The sequence below is a fragment of the Cryptomeria japonica genome, chromosome 7 (assembly GCF_030272615.1).
Source record: "Cryptomeria japonica chromosome 7, Sugi_1.0, whole genome shotgun sequence".
Classification (NCBI taxonomy): domain Eukaryota; kingdom Viridiplantae; phylum Streptophyta; class Pinopsida; order Cupressales; family Cupressaceae; genus Cryptomeria; species Cryptomeria japonica.
The window spans coordinates 422,681,785-422,703,209 of record NC_081411.1 but is presented as its reverse complement, the minus strand read 5'-3'; the positions used below and the strand labels follow the sequence as shown (position 1 = coordinate 422,703,209).

The following is a 21,425-nucleotide window of genomic DNA, read 5'->3' as shown; positions in this document are numbered from 1 at the left end:
GTAACCCCTCATCCACTTATATAACATCCATACATTGAGGAGGATGGACATACCGAAAACAATGAGTGTGTTGCATCCTTCAATTCACTGCAGCAGATCAAATACAACTTTCAGGTTATATCTCCATCTCTCCTATCTTCTTGATCACACAAAATTTTAAATAAATTTAACACTTAGTACTCTTCCAAGTTGCAAAAATATGGTTGAGATTCATGATTGTCATTAAGACATTAAAGAGGAAACTAGTGGTATTAAGACATGATCATTTAAGGAGGTTGAATGCTCATCATTCAACTACTTCTAACACTCCAATACTGCCTTAGATTGGCTATATGTTTCAACCATCGATTAAAAACTTCCCTATAATGTCATTGGTGAAAGTAACACATTTCAACTATTAACAATTGAACATCTTAACTGTTGCTAATTCCCTATCAAAGGGGACACAAGCATGTAAAATAGAACCTTGAATTAAAACGGTATAATATATATACCTCCTGTATTAAGTTATTAACAGCATTATAAGAACCATCCAACCACCAGATATAAGAGTTAAAAGAGTTGTACCTTCTACTAAAATTGTCATCCAAACTCTTCAATATTCAAATTGCAGAAAGAGGAAACATTCAGAATGAACTAGCCTTAGCAACATTCCTTATCATTTGAATACATCAAGACAATATGAAATTGGAAGGTAACTTCTGACTCCATTTTCGCCAAAATTTAATAGCAACTCCATTCAGAATTGCAACAATTATGTCCCCTGTAAATCATTTGCAAACTTAAGAATGGTAATATAAACCAAGTAATCAAAACATCACCTGCAACACGGTTTTCTTTGAAAGCACAATATTCATTTATTTGTTGAAAAGACTTTAGAAGGAAATAAAGAAATAAATAATATTAACTACAAAAGCCCTAATCTCCTGCCAGCTACCTCTATTACATCCATCCTCAACTCAATTGAACATTTTGAACTAAAAGCTACCCAAACTAGATGTAGCTTTACTCATCTTGCACCACCAGAATACGCCGCATATCAAGTTTTCCCAAATGAAGTGAGGACTATCTTGGGATGAATCAGAAAAACAGAAAATCAAACTATAGTACATAAAAGGCAGTTCTAGAGTCAAATGCCCGCTCTGGTAAACGCAAGTGGCAGTTTCTTATGAGGAAATCCAGAAATCATAAATCACTTGTATGCTCTTAGTTCCAGCTTGAATGCTTTAAGTTCCATGGGGGCCAAGCTTATTAAGCCCTTCTGCTCTATGCTTATCAGTTCCTTCCTGTGAGATTTTCCATTGTAGTCAGACTCCTCTGGGTCATCATGTAGATTATTAAGTGAAGATGCTTTTGCATTATAAGTAGATATATCTTTGAACATGGAGAAAATGTCCATGGGGACATCAGCCAATCTTCTGCACTGTAGGCGTCCCTTTTTGCAGTAAGCTGCATCCCATCCTCTCCTCTGCAAGATAAGAAAGAACCTTGGTTCTCCAGAAGTAGATTGGAGAAAGCTTCCTGGGCGAGGCACTTTTAAGCTGACAACATGGAGATCACATGGGAAACTAACAGCCAAAGGTGAAAATGCTTTAGATGGTGTTGCCAAAATAGAGATATCCTGTGGTTTTCCCAAAAATGCATGTACCGGGTAGTTCAGCTGAGCACCAACACGGTGAGAGAGAAGAGATGGCATTCTAGGTGATGAGCTAGATAGAGATGTCAGGGAAGACACATTGGTCTCAACAAGAAGATGGAAGACCACATTCACAGGTCGGTTATCCATCACACCTTGCCCCATACCACGATCATCATCACGTGTCAAACGCCTGTCAAGCATAACTTCTAACCAACCATTCTTAAGCCCTGCTATCCCCAATGACTGTCGAGAATGTATTGAAAAACGAGAACCACTGGAATCCTGCAAAAATGCTAGAGATGGCATTGGGTAATAATTCCCCTGTAGTGGGATTTTATCATATGTTTCTCTCCGTATCATTTGGAACCCATTCAAATCTGAGAAGAAAATCCTTTCATTATTGATATTTGTTTTGAAGCGAGCTATTAACTCCTTATCATTATATACATAGTCAACAAGCTCCACATGATATTCTATTTCAATCAAAAACTCTTGTACTGTGTTTTTCCCATTATAAATGCGGGTACTACGTGAGATTGGTGTTTGATCCCATATTGTCTTGGGATATGAGAAAGCCTCCTGCAAAAGAGGGCCCTCCAATAGCACAAATATTCCACCCGGCTGCACGACAGGTTGTGCTTCCCCATTTGGCTTAAACAGATAAGCACCACTTCCCCAGCTTGAATAGACTCCAATCTCTTCTTCTAAATCAATTTGCCTACCATCCTTAAGCTGTTTAACAGTTTTTAGCAAGCCATGCTTGACGTCAAACAGAAGTGTCTGGTGTTTGTTTGCAATCTCAGCATCATCACCTTCCAATTTTGAACATTCGTATGGGGCAGGGCAGGTGAAAGATTGCATTCCATCAAAAACCTTAAGGCGTGTCAAATTGGCTTTCTTGCATTCAGTCAACCCATGAGCTACATAGTAGGTCTGCAAACCCATACCTGGAATAGAAGCTTGCCAATATAACCGGTGCCTGCCCGTAGCATATTTACCTTTTTCATATCCCCACTCAGGAGCAACTTGGCTTTCCAAGGGAGACAAATTTGAATCTATCACACAAACATCTGGCCGGCTAACAACAACCATGACAACCTGGTCCACAATTTCCTCTAGTGGATTAAAGAAAACAACAGATTGAACTTTCTGATACGGAATATCAATTTCTCTGTGCATGGGTTGCATATCATACACTGATCGAACTTGCTCATGTTCAAATTGAGACAACTGACTATCTTTGTATTCACCTTTGTCAAACTCATCCTCAAGAAGAGCTTGAACACACTTGGCCATTATACTCTGCAGATCCTGTACTGAAGTATGCATACGTGTTCCATAATCTTGCACTACATGGCTTTTAGCAGTACCTGTGACCCCATCATGATGCTGGAAAAGAGCTAAGTTCCGCCGTGCAGCTATCAACTTTTCAGCAAATGACAGGGGGAACTGTGCACATTGCAACTTCTGACAGGAACTTAGAACAAAAGCAAAAAGGATTTCTGCAGCACGGAGCGTCTCCTCAAGCACACGATCCACTGCTTTGTAAAAAGGTCGCGAAACATAGTACCCACTCCAGTAATCCTTATTCCTGTCAGCATAAGTGAAGAAATCACCAGACAAAGTAGGGAAACCTGGGACTACAGATGCATCTGCTTCCTCTGCAAAATCCCTCTTTGCCTCCAACCGAAGAGTCTGGAAATAATCTTCAAGTGTCCCAAACTTTGCTTCTGCCTTGAGCTTTTTGTGAGAATTTATATAATCAAACAGTAGCTGATAATTTCTAAACTGTGCTTCTGCTTCCTCCAAGCTTGTGTAACGGAAATCATCTCCCAAAGGTACCAGAAGGGTATTTGTTTTATACAGGGTAGACTTCTTCTTGTATTGATCCAAGAGCTTCAAGGCCCTTTCTTCAACATTTGCATGATTAGTCTCAATTGGATGTTGTCCCCATGGGCAGTATCCATAACCAAAACCAGGCATTCTACCAAAGTCAAACTGGCAGCAAATAGCAGGCTCTGGTCCACATGTATGTGGTATATCATAAGAATAGAAGGGCATCATATGGCAAAAGATATCTGTATTTTCATCCGTGTCCCAACTCTGGCGCCACATGAACTCCAAATTTTTGTGCAATGCTAGCTCTTTCTTTACCTCATAATGTGTTCTTTGAATTAGCATGTTATTAAAACCCATGCGACGAAGCAGATATGCCATCGTTGGTGAGTGACCAAAAGGATCTATAGCCCAGGCATTTTTTGGAATCACACCAACAGTATCTTTCAACCACATATTACCCTCAATCATCTGGTCAATAATAAAATCGAAAAATGTGTGAGATATTGAGAAAAGTTTATTTAAGAAAACTTTTCTTCAACATGCCAAGAATTAACGCACATTGTTTGACAAACTGTCTTGAATTTGAATCCATAAAATGCATCCGTCCCAAAAAATTTTAAAATGCCAGCATCTAATTTGCATTTCTAACTTACATCTATCAGTTAACCTATAATGAAAATGACCTTTCAGACATCATAGATGTTATTTTCCCATACAAAAAGACTTCTCCACAACAAAGAAATAAATAGAAGCTGCAAGAATAGCTAACTACAAGCTAGACTTGAAAACATGCATTTATTCCTAAATAAAAAACACCATGTTCCTTGCCAAGCAAAAAAAATCTATGGAACAACTAGAAATTTGTAATCTCAAGCACAAAACACTTCTCAACACAGATGTAAAACATTTAGCTTGTTTGAATTGCAAATAAAAACACACCCAGTTACACAAAAAAGTAAGGTCAAACAAGGAGAAAGGATACCATGAATTGAATGATATACAAAAAAATTTAGTCTTTTAACTCTTCTATACTTGAGGATAATATCGCACAAAATTGTGCAATAATAATATGCAATAATAATAAGATTCACATTTATTTCATTATCACAGGATTCTATGCGATAATATTTTATCCTGAATGTAGAAGAGTTGAAGATTTAGGAAAAAAATTATCTTGCAATTCACTGTGTGCTAGCATATACAGCTGGAAAAAATTCAAAAAGGAGTTACTTTGATCCTAGTTAAAGCTTTATTGCTTAAGTTTTCTTCTTATATATACAAGCCTTCTCACTGCTTAAGTTTTCTTCTTATATATATAAGTCTTCTCACTTTTAGTTCAACTTTAATTGTTTGATAATCTCTTGCACTTCATTATGAAGGCATAATGTGCATTTATAAAGTTGGCTATATATCTACATTATTCAAAAAAGTTTGCTACCATTATATATCTGTGCACAATCTTTCATCACTTAAATTTTCAAGCTTTCAATATTTGAACATAAATGTAAATGTGATTGGGAATGTGAAGGTAGATATGATAAGTTTGTATATTTAGTTTATGCACTTTATTATATTTACTAGATGCACTAATTTTGTCCAAATATAGGATAGTTGAAGATTATAATCTTCTCTATTATATTCAACCCACCATGTGTTTACAGTGTTAGCATAAATAACTGGAAAAACCTAGGAAAGGGCCTTATCTTGATCTCTGTCAATGTTTTATTGCTTTAGTGAGATAAATTCTTATGTCTCTGAAGTTCTCTTTTTTTAACTTTTTCTTTATTACCCAAGCAATCAATTGCACTTCTTTACTGAGGCACAAGAGTTTTAAATTCTTCTGTGAGAGAAGCATACAGATTTTGTAAAACTGGCTATATCCTTTAGTTATTGTAAAAATGCCAAAATGAAATAGCTTGTTACTCATGATATACATGTGAACCTGAGGAAAGTCCCTGATTGTGGACCCCCAACTCTCCATATGTTTACATGATATCAGAGAACTGTAGATCTTCCTTTGCTACATTCAATCATACAGTATACTACATTTGTTCAGCTTGTAGAGGAATCAATTTTCTTTGTTCTTTAAAGCTAGGCCTTTTTCAGGTCTATTTATCTGTCGAAGCTTCTTAGAGAAGATCAGAACTAACATTGCTTTAACAGCTGTCAAGAAATATGTGTTACCTTCTATGTCACTTATATCAGTCTAGACACAACAGATTTGAACTTGGAGTCCCAAAATTTACTTCAAATTTTTGGATGAATATGTATTTTCAGACGGATTTGACCCATACTAATGCATCCACAGTCGTCAAATTTAAGGAAGTAGCCTTCCATCTTGCAAAAAAATCATTCTCCATTTCCTCCAAGTTTGAAGGGATTGACAAATCAATTTGGTCCAGTAAATGTTCCAACTTCTTTGAAAAAGGAAAAAAAAATCGTAAGAAATGTTCAAGAGAAAAAAGCTTTTAAATATATTTTTTTAAATAATTTTTGTTTGGTAAGGGATCATGAACCTTATAACCTACAACCCCTTTTCCTTGTATAGGCACCAAAGAATACATTGCCACTTGATAGTTACTGTCACAAATCAACAACCTTCCACCAAAAAAAACACGCTACCCTATAACACCAGTCAAACTACCATGTGCTCAACTCTTTTCCAATGCACCATATGCCAGCTCTCACATCTGCCTCCCACTGCTACCACAGCTCCCTGTCAACTGGCCCTACTGACCGCCACTCTACAGTGTCATTGCCACTACCAACACCACCACACAAATGCATATATAATCAACTCTCCACCACACGTCAACAGTTCAACATGCACTGGCCGCCATCTCTCCATATGTTCACACGTTATTAAAGCAGACTATGTTATCTTATATATACATCAATTATATTCTATCAGTTCATATTCTAGAAGAATTGTTTGTCTTTGTTCTTTAAGGCCTTATCCAAATTAAATCATCCACATGCCTCTTAGATTACAACAGACCTTACCTGTGTCTAAAGCCATCGAGAAGGTTGAGCCTTTTCTCTCACTCAAATCATTCACAAGATGCTCTAGATTTGAGCTTGGAGTCTAAAGTTGAAGTCAGATTTTTGAAGTATCAGTGCCTTTTCAAAAGAACCCTGCTCATAGATTTGATGGGATTCACGATTCAATTTGGCCCATCCACTTCGGTAAAGCTTGCAAAAAAAAATTCTTTCCCAAAAATTGATGGGATTCATTCAATTCCAAACAGTCTAATTCAGTAAAGTTTGTTCTGTGTGTTTTTTATAATAGATTTTCAAGGTTGAGCCGCAACACCACAGCCCATTTTTATTTTGTATAGCTGCAAACACCTGGTGCAGAGTGTTGCCGCTTGATAGTTGTCCGCATGGATCAATGAGACTCCCTTTGACAGCTTTCTCCCCTGAACAGCCAGCCAAACTACCAAGCTCCAAGTTTCTCTATTCTAGCTCACCACCAGGCTCCACATGTAACTGGTGCCAACCAAACACCACCAATTCCCACCTGCTGCCCAACACAATACTGTGCCACCACTAGTATGAGCATCACCACCAAAACCAACATGCAGTCAACCCTCTAGTGCTGCCAAATGCTTCACCACATGTCAACAACTCAGCATGCCCTAAACCACCAACTCAATCGCACTGCCACCTGTGCCTTTTGTCACTATATCACTCATCACACCAAGACTCGTACACCACCAACAACCATTGTCAACAACACAGATGCTACAACAGCACCCCACAACACTTAAAATATGTATGGAGCTCAGTCATACTTAATTGTTCATGAATTGGCCACACCCTTTGTAATGTCCCCTCCTTAGGCAGGTCAGTCAACAGAGGTTGGCCTATCAGTTGGTTCCCGTAGGCCAGCAGATTGTGCAGAGGACCCTTTCAGAGACTTGTGACGACATATCAGGACTTAGAGAGCCAGTTTGACCACTCTTGGGTAGTCTCCTAGTTTTTAGGAGGAATCCCTATTTTTTAGGGATGAACTGGGAGTTAGCAAGGACACACCAGAAGACCTCCGGGATCATCCTGGACACTTCTGGCACAATTCCTAATTTTCAGGAGAGTTCCTAAATTTTAGGAGGGAACTGCCAGTTAGCTCGCAGTGGTCAGACAGCATCAGTGGACAGGGGGCATCAGACAAAATTCAGATCGGGGTCCAAATGAATGAGCTATGAATTTTTGGGAAATAATTTAATTATTTCCTTCCTAGGTTGGGAATAATAAAATACTAAAAGTAATCATTTAAATCACTATGATATAATAAGTTATTATAATATTTGGCCCAAGTACCTAGGCAATTAAAAATTGGGCCAAATACCTAGGCACTTAAAAATTAAGTTTATGACTTGATAAGGGTCCAAGTTTATAATGAATAATGACCCCCTAATGAAGTTCGATTCCTAGGAGGGGATTAAATAAAATAAAACATTATTTTATTATTAAAAGGGGTGAATAAAAAACCCTAATTCGAAATTGTACTTGGAGGGAAAAATGAAAATGAATAAAAAGAAGTTTTGGAGGAAAATTGGGCATCCATAAGTCATTTTTTGAACCAGCAATATTGTTGAGAGCTCTTTGAAGGGTTTTTCAGCAGATTTCTCCTCCGAGAACGAAAACTCTCAGGAAATTAGAGGCCTACAGGTGTGTGAGATCACCCAAGGGTTTCCACAGGCAAAGTTCTACAGGCAGAATCTTCATATTTGTCCCAATTTGTGACTAAATTGATCAGATCCGAATTGAGAAGGGGCAGCTACCATTTAAATAATTGCAGATCGGGGTTCAACAAAGCATCATTCATCAATTTCAGTACATTAGCTCAGCCATACAGCACCCAGCTTGGATGTGGGAGGTTAAGGAGACAGTCCCCAAACAGAGGGATTTCTAGGTGACAACACCCAGATCAGTATTTACCAGCAGCAAACAGCTTGTCAGGTCAGCAAGAATCAAATTGTAAACTCTTTATAACCTCAGCAATGAAATTCCCTGATACGGCCATTATGTTGTTCGTAGAATTTTGAATTATAGATCAATGTTAATAATCAGTTTAGTATTATAAATTTATTGCCATAGTTGAGTGTTTCCAGCAGTATGCAGTAGTTGTTTAAGTATTGTTCACGGTCTTTCATTGTAAGTTCAGCAATTTCAAAAAAACCAAAAAACCACAAAAAAAATCAGAACCTTGCAAAAAACTATATCCGGGGGTGTCTACTAAACCCTTCACCTTCCATACTGTTTGTATGTGTGGATTGCTGCCTTTAACTAAACAGATTGCCACATGCATGCCTCGGTGCTAAGCCAGGGGAGCTAGCTTTTTGCTATTACAATTGCAATTCTCAGTTCTGTACCTCAATTTTGATGGGCGCATTCCTCCTCGTTCCGAGGTCTATTATAAGAATTTTTTCCACATTGAGTATTTCTTTGAAGGCAATGTCGATATTTGTATTGCAGTGCACCTTTCATGAGATTTGTTTCTTCTAAAATTTGCCGCCATTCAGTCCATAAGTGTGGTTTAATAGATGTTTTACATGTTGCAAAACTTTATTTGATTTGACTTGTTGATGAAGTATAAATCATTAGATTTTGAAAAAATTTCTTAAGTGCAATTATTTGAGATTTTATATTTTTTGTCAATCTCTTTAAAGTTTTCTTCACTGATCAATTTGGGAATTTTTTTAATTTTTTGCTATTGATTAATTTGCCTTGATAATATGAAAAAAAAATCGGTATTCTTACAGATTCAACATGTTTATGGGAACATATCGTTTATCTAGAAACATTGCTTTTTCAAGTCTTGAATTTGCCAAATTCAAGGTTGGTTACATTAAGAAGTTGAATGTTGAGTTTTTCTATACTCCCTATACTTGAATTAGAATTGGGTTCTCAAAAATAGAAAAATCTGATAAACTTACTGTTCATACATCCGGTAGGTGAAATATAGAATCAAAAACATTTATCACAGTTGTTGAATCTTGAAAGATAAACATTTTCATACACTCTTAACAAAGAACTACCAAGCATTGATAAAGCTTAAGTGTATCTAAATTTATTAGTGGAGCTAATGACCACTAATAAATTGTTGCATCATGGTGGGACTGATGACCATTGTGAGTGATGGAGACGAAGAAAATACCTGTTCACTCATTAGCAGCAATCTTGAAAAAAACACAGTTGCAGCAAACCTTTGATATGAAGCTGAAATAAAACTGGAGGAAGAAAATGAAAAAATCGCGATTAACTCAAAATAAATCAACAAAAAATTGGGGAAAAACTGCCAAAATCAGCAGTAAACAGCATTTATGAAAAATTGCACTTTTTAAAGGGAAAAAAATGAGAAATTTGTTATTTCAGAAGTTCTTCCCAATTTATGCTTCTATGCTTGAAACATTGTTAGAGGAAAGACACGACACCAAGGAAAAAGTCATCTCAAGCCTAAACAAAAGCTCATTTTAAACTACTTTTGATGTTGTTGTTGCTTGCCCTTCCCCTTCTTCTCATGACACGAAGCATAGTGGGCATTCTTGTGGTATTTGAAACAATTGATATTGCTCAAAAGTCTTTCTTCCCTTGGTGAAAAGAACTCAAATCCTCCTTCCTCTTCTAAACATTACAGCATCCTACTCTTTTACCTCGTTTCCTCATTTTCCCAAGGAGAATAAGGTTCTAGCTCTCTTCCACTCTAGCTGAAGTAGGTTTCAATCTGGGTTCTTCTGGGCTCCTCCTAGATGAAGTCATCCCAAAGATTCTCACAAGTACAAACACCCTAAACAAATAGGACCAAAGATGGAGAGACCCATTTAAAGCTATGAGAACCAACTCATCATTGTTCACTTTTATCTCAATGGCAACAAGTTAATCTCGAAAGTCAATGATCTTCATAATGTAATTTTCCACCGTGTCTATATCACTCATACATGTGGCTCTAAACTTGGTCTTTTGCAAAATCTCACAAAAATGCTCACCATACTACAAAGTGATCAAGGCATCATACATCTCCTTCATTGTCTTCAAATGATCCTTCATTGAATCTAAGATGATAACCATGGCCAACTTTTGTTACGTTCAGCCAAATGAACAAGGTTACTAGAAAGTGAAACCTTCATCTCCACAAAAATCTGAAGATCAACCTCCTCTAATAGTACTGCAATTTGTACTTCCAAAGTGTAAAGTTGGAAGCACCCTCTAAATGATCACACCCTCTGAGACTAACACTAGTCATACCTACAGCTTCTACAACATGCTAAAATCAAACAGATCAGCAGCCTATCACAGGTGCAGATGAACACTCCAATCACTAGAGTACTACAGAAAACAAACACTCACAAACCTGAACTCTCAGAACCGCATCTATCTTCTCATTAATTTTAGAAAGAATTACACTGCACTGGTTCAACACTCATATGCTCTCTCTCTCTCTCTCTCACACACACACACACACATATTTCAGCAGTGTACCCTGGGTCTCTTTTATAGCACAAAGGAACTCTAGATTTTACAATGAAAATCCCCATCTCAGTTGAGCACCTAGGATAGAAGAAAAAAACTAACGCAGAAAAGCAAGGAAAGAACCTTGTTCTTAAAAAGAACAGCAGCTTCTCTCAGAATTTATAATCCGATCTAAATAAAAAAGGCAAACAGAATACCTTTTATAAAAGATGAGAACTGTGCCCAACTATAGATAGAACAAGCTGAACAAAAACCAAAAACTGATTGCTGTGCTGTATGTGGAGAGTGTGCCCTGCTGAAAGAGAATAGTTGCCAAGCAACAGCTACAGAAAAACTAACACTTTACAGCTGTTTCAGCTATCAGCTAGTTTATATATAGCTGCCTATGCCACTGTCTTAATTTGTCTTTATCAGTCTAATTGAATGTTGATTATTGTTAACTTTTGACCACATGATGTCCCCATCAAATTAATGCGTGTTACATGTTAGACATGAACAGTTTGACAAAAATTGTGTCTTAAAGTGACAACTCTTAGTTCTACAAGTAGAATTTCCACTGTTGAGGTTGGGACATTGACTTTAGAACTAGTCCTCCTGCAAGCATTGTCCTAAGCACTACCAACGAAATAGAATCATTATTCTCTATAGTCTTCGTTAATTGTTTCTTGGCATGTTTTGTGATTCCAACGTTCTTTTGTACCACTACAAGCGGTTTGGTAGTGAAGAATTAGAAGTTCACACCCTAGTCAAGCACTAAACTTCCAACTTTTGTGCATTCATATTGCATTCATATTCATATTAATTGTTTCTTGGCATGTTTTGTGATTCCAACATTCTTTTGTACCACTACAAGCGGTTTGGTAGTGAAGAATTAGAAGTTCACACCCTAGTCAAGCACTAAACTTCCAACTTTTGTTTATTCATATTGGTAGCTTTGATTTTCATATAATTTAATCTACTTTAACAATTCTACTTCCAACTTTTGTGCATTCATATTACATGTCTTTGTTTATTCATATTGGTAGCTTTGATTTTCATATAATTTAATCTACTTTAACAAGTCTACATGTCCTATTCATGTTGTTCTCAAACAAGACTCGTTCAAAAAGCTGATTGAAGCACTAATTAGTAGTGACCATACCTGCAAATCAATATAACATGTTTCACTCTTTATCTCTGAATCAAAGAGTAGCTCGTGTCCTTCAGATATAAAATGCCAACCGAAGCAAATCCTATAGCGTGAATTTTTCAACCCAAAACAATGAAAGATCTAATTGCTCACAGAAAGTATAGTGAGTTTTATTTCTATTATAATTCCTATAAGCTACAAAGCTTGACCTTGAGTTAACACCACAGGATACAGTCTCACAAAAAAGTAGCAAGATTTGTTAATATAGATATTATGCTCCTCCTTGCTGCAAAATATATTGATATCATTCTTGTGTTAATTTTAGTACTTTCAGATTGAATAAAACTCAAAAAATCAGAATTAGTTTAAACTAGGTTAATTAATTTATTGTTTTCCAGATTTAAGCATAGTAAAGGAAATGAAATGCAAAAAGGACAAAGCACAGTTACCCTGGGAAAACCTCCTAGGAGGAAAAACCCAGCCAAAAGATCCTCAGATCTGATTATGATTTTGAATTCAACTAAACATTACACACTTATCTGGAGTATAGAGGTTGCAGTCACAAGGAAGATGAGATAGAAGTCTTCACAATTAGTTTGCTAATGAAGATTATGATTTGCTAATGAAGATTATGATTTGCAGTCCTCCTCATCAGATTTTCTGTGTGTTACAAGGGTAGCAGCACCTTTCAAGTAGTTCACAGTCCTTCAATGGGGTTCTCTATCTTTTGGAGATGGTCTGCTGCCTTTGATGAAGTTCGCTGTCTCCAATTAATGATCTGCTGCCCTTTAATGAAGTTCGCTGTCTCCTATTAGTGATCTGCTGCCAACTAATGAAGTTCGCTGTTGCCAACTGCCTTAATATGAATTTCGCTTCCTCAGAATATATTTTTCATCTGCTTAAAACTGAATGAATGATAATGAGAAGTATATGCTATATTTATAGGAGTCATATTACTTCTCAATCATGTCGGCCTTCTTTGCAAATAAACATTTTAATTATTTTAATTCCTTTTTAAGTGAATTGGATAGGGTCGGCCCTATCATGGAGGCGAGTTGGGTTTGGATGCAGCGTGGAAGCCTTTTAGTGTGAGCCAAGAGGTATTGGGCCTGGCCCTATATGATGGAGGTGGATTCCAATGTTGCCCAAGGCAATTGGAATCCGCCAGCCCTAATTACAAACAACATCTTGATCTGAAAAATATGATTACAATCTCTCTACATTTATCTGAATCCCATACAAGCACCATCTATACCAATATAATAACAGAAAAACAAAAAAAACAGAGAAGAGAGAACATACCTGTTCAATGATTGCAAAGTAATGAGAATTGGCCTGCGAAGAACAAAAGGAAGATTAGAAATTGAGAAAATATGAGCTGAGGCATCTACAAACCTTTGTAAAATTAAATTACCATCATAAACATGACTAAAAATGTAATAACTAGGTTTTTAAACATACTTACATAAAAACTTGTGTGGCTTTAACAGATCTATGTATACTTCCAAACCATGTAAATCACATATAGTTTTATTATAGTTTAATCCCCTTTGTTTAGTCACTAGCAAGGATGTGGAAAATACATAAGTTGAGCTATATAATCACAGTTGGAGAAGTACGGTGCACAATACTAGCATTAGAAATTCAAGAACCACAAAGATATAATGCAAAAACCACAGCTAAAGATCAAATTCAAAGTCACCAACTCTAGAAATGGAAGGCAAAGACAAAGCTTCAAATGCTGTGAGTAAATCTTCCATGGCATAAATGTAAACATGGCAAGCAAAGGCAAACGTCATATGTAAGCTACCATCTATCAATATCAATATCTCAAATGTAATGTAGCAACTTGAAAAATAACATGACAAGTTGGAACATATAAGATTTTAAATACTCTTTATGTGCACAAGATATCTTGCATTATGGTTCCAAACATTTGGTAGCTTTCAGATACGATAGTATAACATACAGTGCCATCCATGCTGAAGTCACAATTATTACATTTTTCTGATGAATTTGTCCAAATTAAACTTCATATGCTAGATTTCATGGTTCACAACATGGAAATCTTTTGTCTCTAAGCCACACTCATTCATGAAAACACCCTTTGCTGGGTCTTCTACCATATGTACACGTATTAGCTTTTCTCATTAACTGAAATATTTTTTTCTCTACAAAAAAATGTAATCGTGGCCAAATAAAACTGGTATGTGGCCACTAGACGGCATGAAAAAATTAATAACATTACTCAAAGCATGGAAAAAATGCTGAAATGAATATCTTGCACGGTATTCAAGATCACAAACTAAAGATTTGATTAATGACAACAAAAGGCTAAGGCATTAACTGACAGGAGTACTCAAGAAGTTTGCTCAACTTGGATACTAACACTTGTTCATGTCAATTCATTTGCAGGATAACTTCTCTTGCCAACAATCTTATATACAAATTATAGTTTGCAAACTCAAACTCAGTATACCAAAACTTTTGACTTGGAAAAAACTTGGCGACTTTAAAAACACAATTTAAAAAAAAAAACATAAGTTTTATGCAAAATATAGCTACAAAATGTATCAAATGAGTTTGATGGGGCTACAAGGGCAACACTCCCAATGGGGTCAAGGGGTAGTGCCCCTAGCAAGGCTGAGGGGCAAAGCCGCCACTACCAAGCCCAAATGAAGACCTTCAAAACCGCATAGACCTTCATGGCATGCACAATTTTCATAATCTTTTAACAGGAAAAACACAATGCTTATAAAGCTAAAATTCAAGATTCCAAAAAGTGGTGCAAACCCAAAATTTCAGAAATTTGTTCTTTAATCCCCTAAAAGATCCTTCCAATTTGGTCTAGAATGCTTTAATGCTGCTCTCTGTGTTCAATATGGCCAAATAGAGCTTCTGTAGACAAAAATCCACATTTTTTAGGTGTTTTTTTGGCTTTTTGATACATTTCAGGCATGGCACAAATTAACCCATCAGTTGCTGAAAAACATGCCAATTACTGTCAAAAACTCGGCACAAAAAATTAGCATTCCTTAAAAAAACTCAGAACTGCAAAATTTTGGCAAGTACTGACTACTCGCCAAGTTTAGGAACTATGATTTGAATGATCGTCATGCACTGAAAGGGACATTGAAATTCAATGGTTGTCATCAAAGGTGACCCCAAGTTTGGCAAAGCCTAAGAAATGGCTTTGGCAACAATCTGATCTTAACCAAATTTTCACTTGAATTCTACCACTCTGGCCCTAGCCAAAAAATCCTCGACGTTCAAATCAATTACAATAGTACAAAGCATTAGTAATTTGAAATCAATCATATAGTTGCTTTTATTATTTGTCATATTTTAACAACAACAAAAGGGTCACATTTTTACTCTAGAACGAATACTAAGGCAGTTTTCTAGATGAGGCTAATGATGGTATTAAATAATAAAGCCAAATTACTAAACGTGTAAAACGTACAAAAAAAACCTTAGACAACACTTAAAAAAATGGAAAGGTAATCGTAGTAATAATCTTTACAAAAATCTTGTCCTGCTTTTTGTAAAGAATAGAGATTGTAAACTTTCCTTTACAAACATCTTGTTCTACTTTTTTTTGAGGCTAGGGATTTCTAAACTTTCATAGATTTGAAAGATTTCAGCAAAAACTTAAACAACAATTAAATTAACCATATAACAAGACAGGGAAAACGGAAACAAATAATTAAAGCACTACCATATGACAAATTGAATATCCAGGAAACCATTAACAATATGAGTTTGTGAATGTCCCAGGCATACCAAGCCTTATTCCTAAGTACTTATTCATATGAAACGTCAGTTACATTAAGTCCTGACTTATTATATTTCATTGTACCTCATCATTCATCACCCAGCCACCTCCTACAATCTCCAATTGGCCATTCTGAACAAGCTTTATAAAGTTCTTTCTATCCAAATCAGAAGCATCTCTCCACCATCTTTCCAAGTATGACATCTCCTCCCAAATGAACTTCCTGCGGGGATCCTGCAGGGCATCCAATCCAAATAAGACCAGCTGACCCAAACCAGAGGAACAAAATAAGCCTGACAACTTATTCAATGATATGTGGCAAAGGAAGACAGCCTGCCTCTATGAAGCATTAAACTAACTAGCAATAAATATGTCAACTCCCAAAAGTATATAAACAAAATCTTAAACTGTATTTGCACTGGGGAATAAATGTCTCGGTTCATCATAAAAGCACATGAATGCTGTAGGCTGGGCTCCTAATTATACACGTTACTCATTAGTAAAGACTGTTCCAATTCTGCTAAGCATTTTTGCACTTAAGGTTACGAAAATTGAAATAGTATAATTAATTTCAAAGATAAAAAGCAGATCGCTTTTATTGCTTGAGATCTTAAGTTTTATCATCTATGTTGTACGCAATATCACAAAATAAGTAAGTTAACTCAAAGCTCTTATCTATGTGAACAGAAAAGACCTAGCAATAAAAGAAACAGATTAATAAACTCAAAACAGAAAAGTCCCTCTTCTTTCCAAATATCTGTCAACAACTTCACCTGAAACCTCCTTACAAGAAAATCGCTTCTTTTGTAAAATATCCTATGAATATTCAGAAAAATAATAACAGAAACACTGCACAAATCGAATAGGAACAGCTCAAGTGTTATATCGTCAGGGCTTTCTTATTAAAAAACTAGTTTATAATCAACGAAGATGTTACATGCTTAAATGTGGAAATGTAAATTGTTGAATCAGATAAAACCACCATATCCAGGTAGCATTGGCATTACCACTTGACAAGACCAGGTGCAAATCCTAGATGAATTTAATAGAAAAGATAATCCTCTGACTAAGCCAGGTACAGGTCCCAATTCCATTTTATGCTGCATACTTCAACGTATTGTTGAATGCTGAAAGGGGTAAAACCACGGTTTACACTCCAGATGTAGCAAACCTCAACTCGAGGGAATTTGATGGAAGAAATTATTCAAATCTAGAGGAGAAATGTTACATGCTTAAATATACAAATGTGAATGTTGAATCAGTTACACTACAGCATCCACTTCTGGATGTGGCATACACCTACTGGACAGGCCAGGTGCAACTCCTACAGGAATTTGATGGAAGAAATGGTTTAAATCCAGAGGAGACGAGTTAGATATGTTTAAATCCAGAGGAGACAAGTTAGATGCTTATATATATAAATGTCGAATGATGAATTGGGAAAAACTACAGCATCCAATTCTGTATCTGGCATACCCCAACCAGAGAGTCCCAGTGCAACTCAGGTGTGAACTTGATGGAAGAGGATTCAAATCTAGAGGATGAGTTGCACTATTAAATGTACAAATGTTGAGTCAGCTAAAAGTTCAGTTTCCACTTTTGAATGTGGCATACCCCACCTGCAGAGATCAGAAGCAACTCCAAATCTGCCTAGAGGATTCAAATCCCGAGGAGACATGTTACATAATAAAATGTACACATTGAATGTTGAATCAGCTAAAAACTAGAGCATCCACTTCTAGATGTGGCATAGTCCATTGCAAGAGGCCCAGCGCAACTAGCTAGTGAATTTGATGAAAAAGATAACCCATCGAGACAAACAAGCCTGAGGACAATCCATAAGGGAAATTTTAACAATCGGAAAAGTTTAAAAAAAGCGTCGTCCTCTGATGTTGTCTTGTGTACACAGGAAATTACAATATTTAAGTCCCAGAGGCGGTACAGATACCGTCACAAAAACCCTAAGCAACGAAAAGCACCTTAATAAGCGCGTGAACAATGGTCTCCAAAATATGGCGTGTCTTGGAAAGGTAATACTCCTCGACGGTGAGCAGCCAGCCAGGATCATTGTGCGAATGCGGCACCACGAAAATCTTAAGCTTTTCAGAATCCCATTCATTTCCCGCATAGCGAACTTTCCAACCCTGTTTCCACGGCCCTCCATCGATGTCCAAGAACTCTATTTTGTCGTAGAGATTCTTGGTCGTTATGTCTACTCTCGCTTCGGCTGATGAATTGAATTCCGCGCCTGAAATTACTGATAGGGATCTGCTTGTCCCCGCTGATTTCTTGCCCGGTCGAACTGGATTCGGGGATTTGGATGAAGACAGAGGGTTTGCAATACTGTCGTGGAGAAGTATTCCCACAGTAAAAATTGCTGCTATGCAGAGCAACGTTAGGCTCAGATTTTTACTGAAGAGACCTCGCCGCCTCTTGGACTTGCCCTTCAGGGGTGTTCCCCGCCTCGATCCTGAGGAGTACGCCATTCGATTTGTTTAATTCTTCATTGTTGCACAGATATTTAGGGTTTTATTTCTCGGGCTTCTGTCTGTTGACGAAGACCTGCTCTCCATAGCGTGTGATGCACAAGACTTTTATGAATAAATAAATCCAAATAATCTGCGTCTGCTGTTGGCCTGTCGAATTCCCGTCTACTGACGAGTAATTCATCGGCTGTACGATGACTTTTCAATACATATCGTGATCTCGGGGGCGTTTTGTGGGCGTCCTTTTCACGTCTGCTGGTATGCAAGGAAAAAAATCTGTCGTGAGTCGTCATGACGACAGAAAATTTTATATCCTCAAGTGACTCGGTGTGTGGGTTGGTTGACTATTCATAGAAGTGATGTTTTTTTGGTTAGTGTCTATGAAGATCTAGATGGTGTCATTTAATTTAATATTTTGGATATATGGATTTGGCAAATTATTTTATTTTATTTTATTGTTATCATTATTTATATGCAAGATCTATATCATTTTCATATATTATTATTATTTTGGTTTTGATATTTCGAGTAGAATTGATTGAGATCATTTTTTGTTATCATGGGTTCAAAGTTTGAACTTTTAATTTATTCTTTTAAATTGAATTTATGCTTTCCTTCCTTGCTAGCTAGCTATTATGAGTTAACTATAACACAATATATTCCAAATTACATGCTAAGATGATGTATCTATTATATTTCAAAAGAATCAATTAAGATTAAGAGAAGTTATTGAGCACATCTAAACTCTATTTGCAATGGGGTAGAAAGAAGTATGTATTCATTGAATCATCATTTTAAGAGCATATAGACACTTGTTTGTTGTTCTCGACTTTGATTCGTCAACAAGTAATTGGTTCGTCTAGAAATATGACTAGTTGAATATCACCATCACAATTCAAGACATTTCCAAAATGTGTTCATAAATACCAAGCATTCCTTATCGTAGTCAAAGTACTCGCACAAAGGCAAAAAAGTTTAAATCAACAAAAATCAACCAAATCATTTTCATAATCATTGGTTTAGTTTTGTCCATCAATTTAGCTCTACAATATGCAAAGATTAGCTCTGTACATGTGGAAGTGAATTAGATAATATTGTATCAACGTTATAGAGTAATGACATTCACGTAGTAAGTTCTATAAATTTGACATCCTAGTGAATGGACTTTCGACATGTATAATATCCTTATTAGAACTAAAGCTAAGTATGCATACATTTAATTTAATATATTTCTACATTTTTTTTTGCTCGGTTAATATATTTCTACATTTATTATAACATGTATTTCAATTATATGTGTATACACCTAAAATTGTCTCGCACTTGCATATGCCAAGTTTACTAATTATTCCTCTTTATTAATTAAATAATTTTAATTATTTAATTAATCTAACTTTGTTCTTCCAAATCAATATTTCAAATTCATAACTCATTTTTTTCTCTAATTCATAATCAATTAATCATTTTCCTCATAATGTTAATTTGTTGGTGTAAATAAATATTCATCATGGATATTATTACACTTTACTTAAGTTAACTTAGGATAATGCATCTCTTCGTAGTTTGGATATGAGACACTTAGGGAAGTGTGCACATAGGGATATAGCGTGTAGGAGAAATTCCACCTTTTGTGGTCTTATCTTGCTTTTACACTCCACATTCGGTGGGTCATCCACCTCTTGTGGAATATTATATTATTTCTCCTACCTACCCTTGTTTCTCATTGAGCCACATGTCATGATTGTGTGCTCGTATATCCATATGGCCTTGCCTATATAAGCAGGCCCATATTCATTGAATTGGTTAATCCAGTTGATCATTTGCATATTGATGAGAATACAATTTGTTCTTGTCATTCTTTTGTCTCTCTTTTATGCTTTTCATTGTGCCTTTGATCTTGGCAAAATCTCACATAATTAAATAACCTTATTATTTAATCAAACTTGATTATTCACCTTAATTAAACTATCTTTATTGTTTAATTAAAATCAATTCTATTAAATTCTCATAATTGAATAATTTCTTTAAATAAAACTTTGTTCTTCCAAATCAATATTTCAAATTCATAACTCATTTTTTTCTCTAATTCATAATCAATTGATCATTTCCCTCATTATGTTAATTAAATAACCATATTATTTAATCAATCTTGATTATTTACCTTAATTAAACAATCTTTATTGTTTAATTAAATTCAATTATATTATATTCTCATAATTGAATAATTTCTTTAAATTATTTAATTAGCCAATGATTTCCTCATAATTAAATGAATTTCCTAAATTTATTTAATCTCGTTTATTAATCATTTTGAATGAATCACATTTCCCTCCAAATTCAAATCAACTTCATTTGGATCTCAAATTCATGTTTTTGAAAACCCAAATTTCATCCAAATTGCATTTTATCTCAATTTTCTATAGCACATGTTGAAATTCCTAACTTCCACCGACTCTCAATGAGCCATCAATCACCTTTTTTCTGATTAATCAATCAATTAACAATTCAATCAATCCTTTCAACTCTCAATCAATTCAATTTTCAAATCAATCGAAGTCAATTACGATGAGTAATTGTCTCCAACCACTTTGTCACAACAAATCTCAGCCATTGATCGTCTATGTTCTCAAATCAATCGCAATCGTCGAATCAAATTTACAAAATCTATAAAACCAACCTCAATCTTTATTATCAATAACCAAAATCTTCTAATTCTTATGCTTATACTTTGCAATTATTTATGCAACTATAAGATCCATCATCAAAATATCAAAAACAAGAAGGGAAAGGACAATGGAGGCTAGATGCATAGAATTGGCAATAGAGTCTGGTTTGGTTTGATTTATGTCAATTACTTGTTGATTTCTTTATGCATTCCTTTATTGATTTGCAATAGAGAATCTTGTGACAGAATTGGGTTTAATGGTTGCCTAGTTTATATATTACATTATTTTTTCCCTCAAATTTGAAGTGCTTACAAATGGTGATCTCGATGTGAACTAACAATGGTTTGATTTGTGATTTCATGAAAATATGAAAAATTTGCAGCTACATGTTTTGGAATTACGCAATTGATATTGGATT

General features: G+C 35.7%; 1 protein-coding gene across 1 annotated transcript; it reads right to left on the bottom strand.

The window, feature by feature from the left end:
- Positions 1 to 684: 684 nt before the first annotated feature.
- Positions 685 to 18,604, bottom strand: LOC131065615 (alpha-mannosidase 2). Its single transcript, XM_058000177.2, has 4 exons — positions 17,835 to 18,604; positions 15,940 to 16,089; positions 13,383 to 13,415; positions 685 to 3,946 (listed from the first exon to the last, which is right to left on the bottom strand). The coding sequence occupies exons 1-4, from the start codon at positions 18,339 to 18,341 to the stop codon at positions 1,193 to 1,195; spliced, it is 3,444 nt and encodes a 1,147-aa protein (XP_057856160.2). The 5' UTR covers positions 18,342 to 18,604; the 3' UTR covers positions 685 to 1,192.
- Between the last annotated feature and the right edge of the window lie 2,821 nt (positions 18,605 to 21,425).

Coding starts and splice junctions, on each gene's coding strand:
- LOC131065615 (XM_058000177.2), bottom strand. CDS start 18,341: ATGGCGTACTCCTCAGGATCGAGGCGGGGAACACCCCTGAAGGGCAAG. Junction 13,416..15,939: donor GCTGGGTGATGAATGATGAG/GTACAATGAAAT, acceptor TGTTCTTCGCAG/GCCAATTCTCATTACTTTGC. Junction 3,947..13,382: donor ACTTTGCAATCATTGAACAG/GTATGTTCTCTC, acceptor ATTATTGACCAG/ATGATTGAGGGTAATATGTG.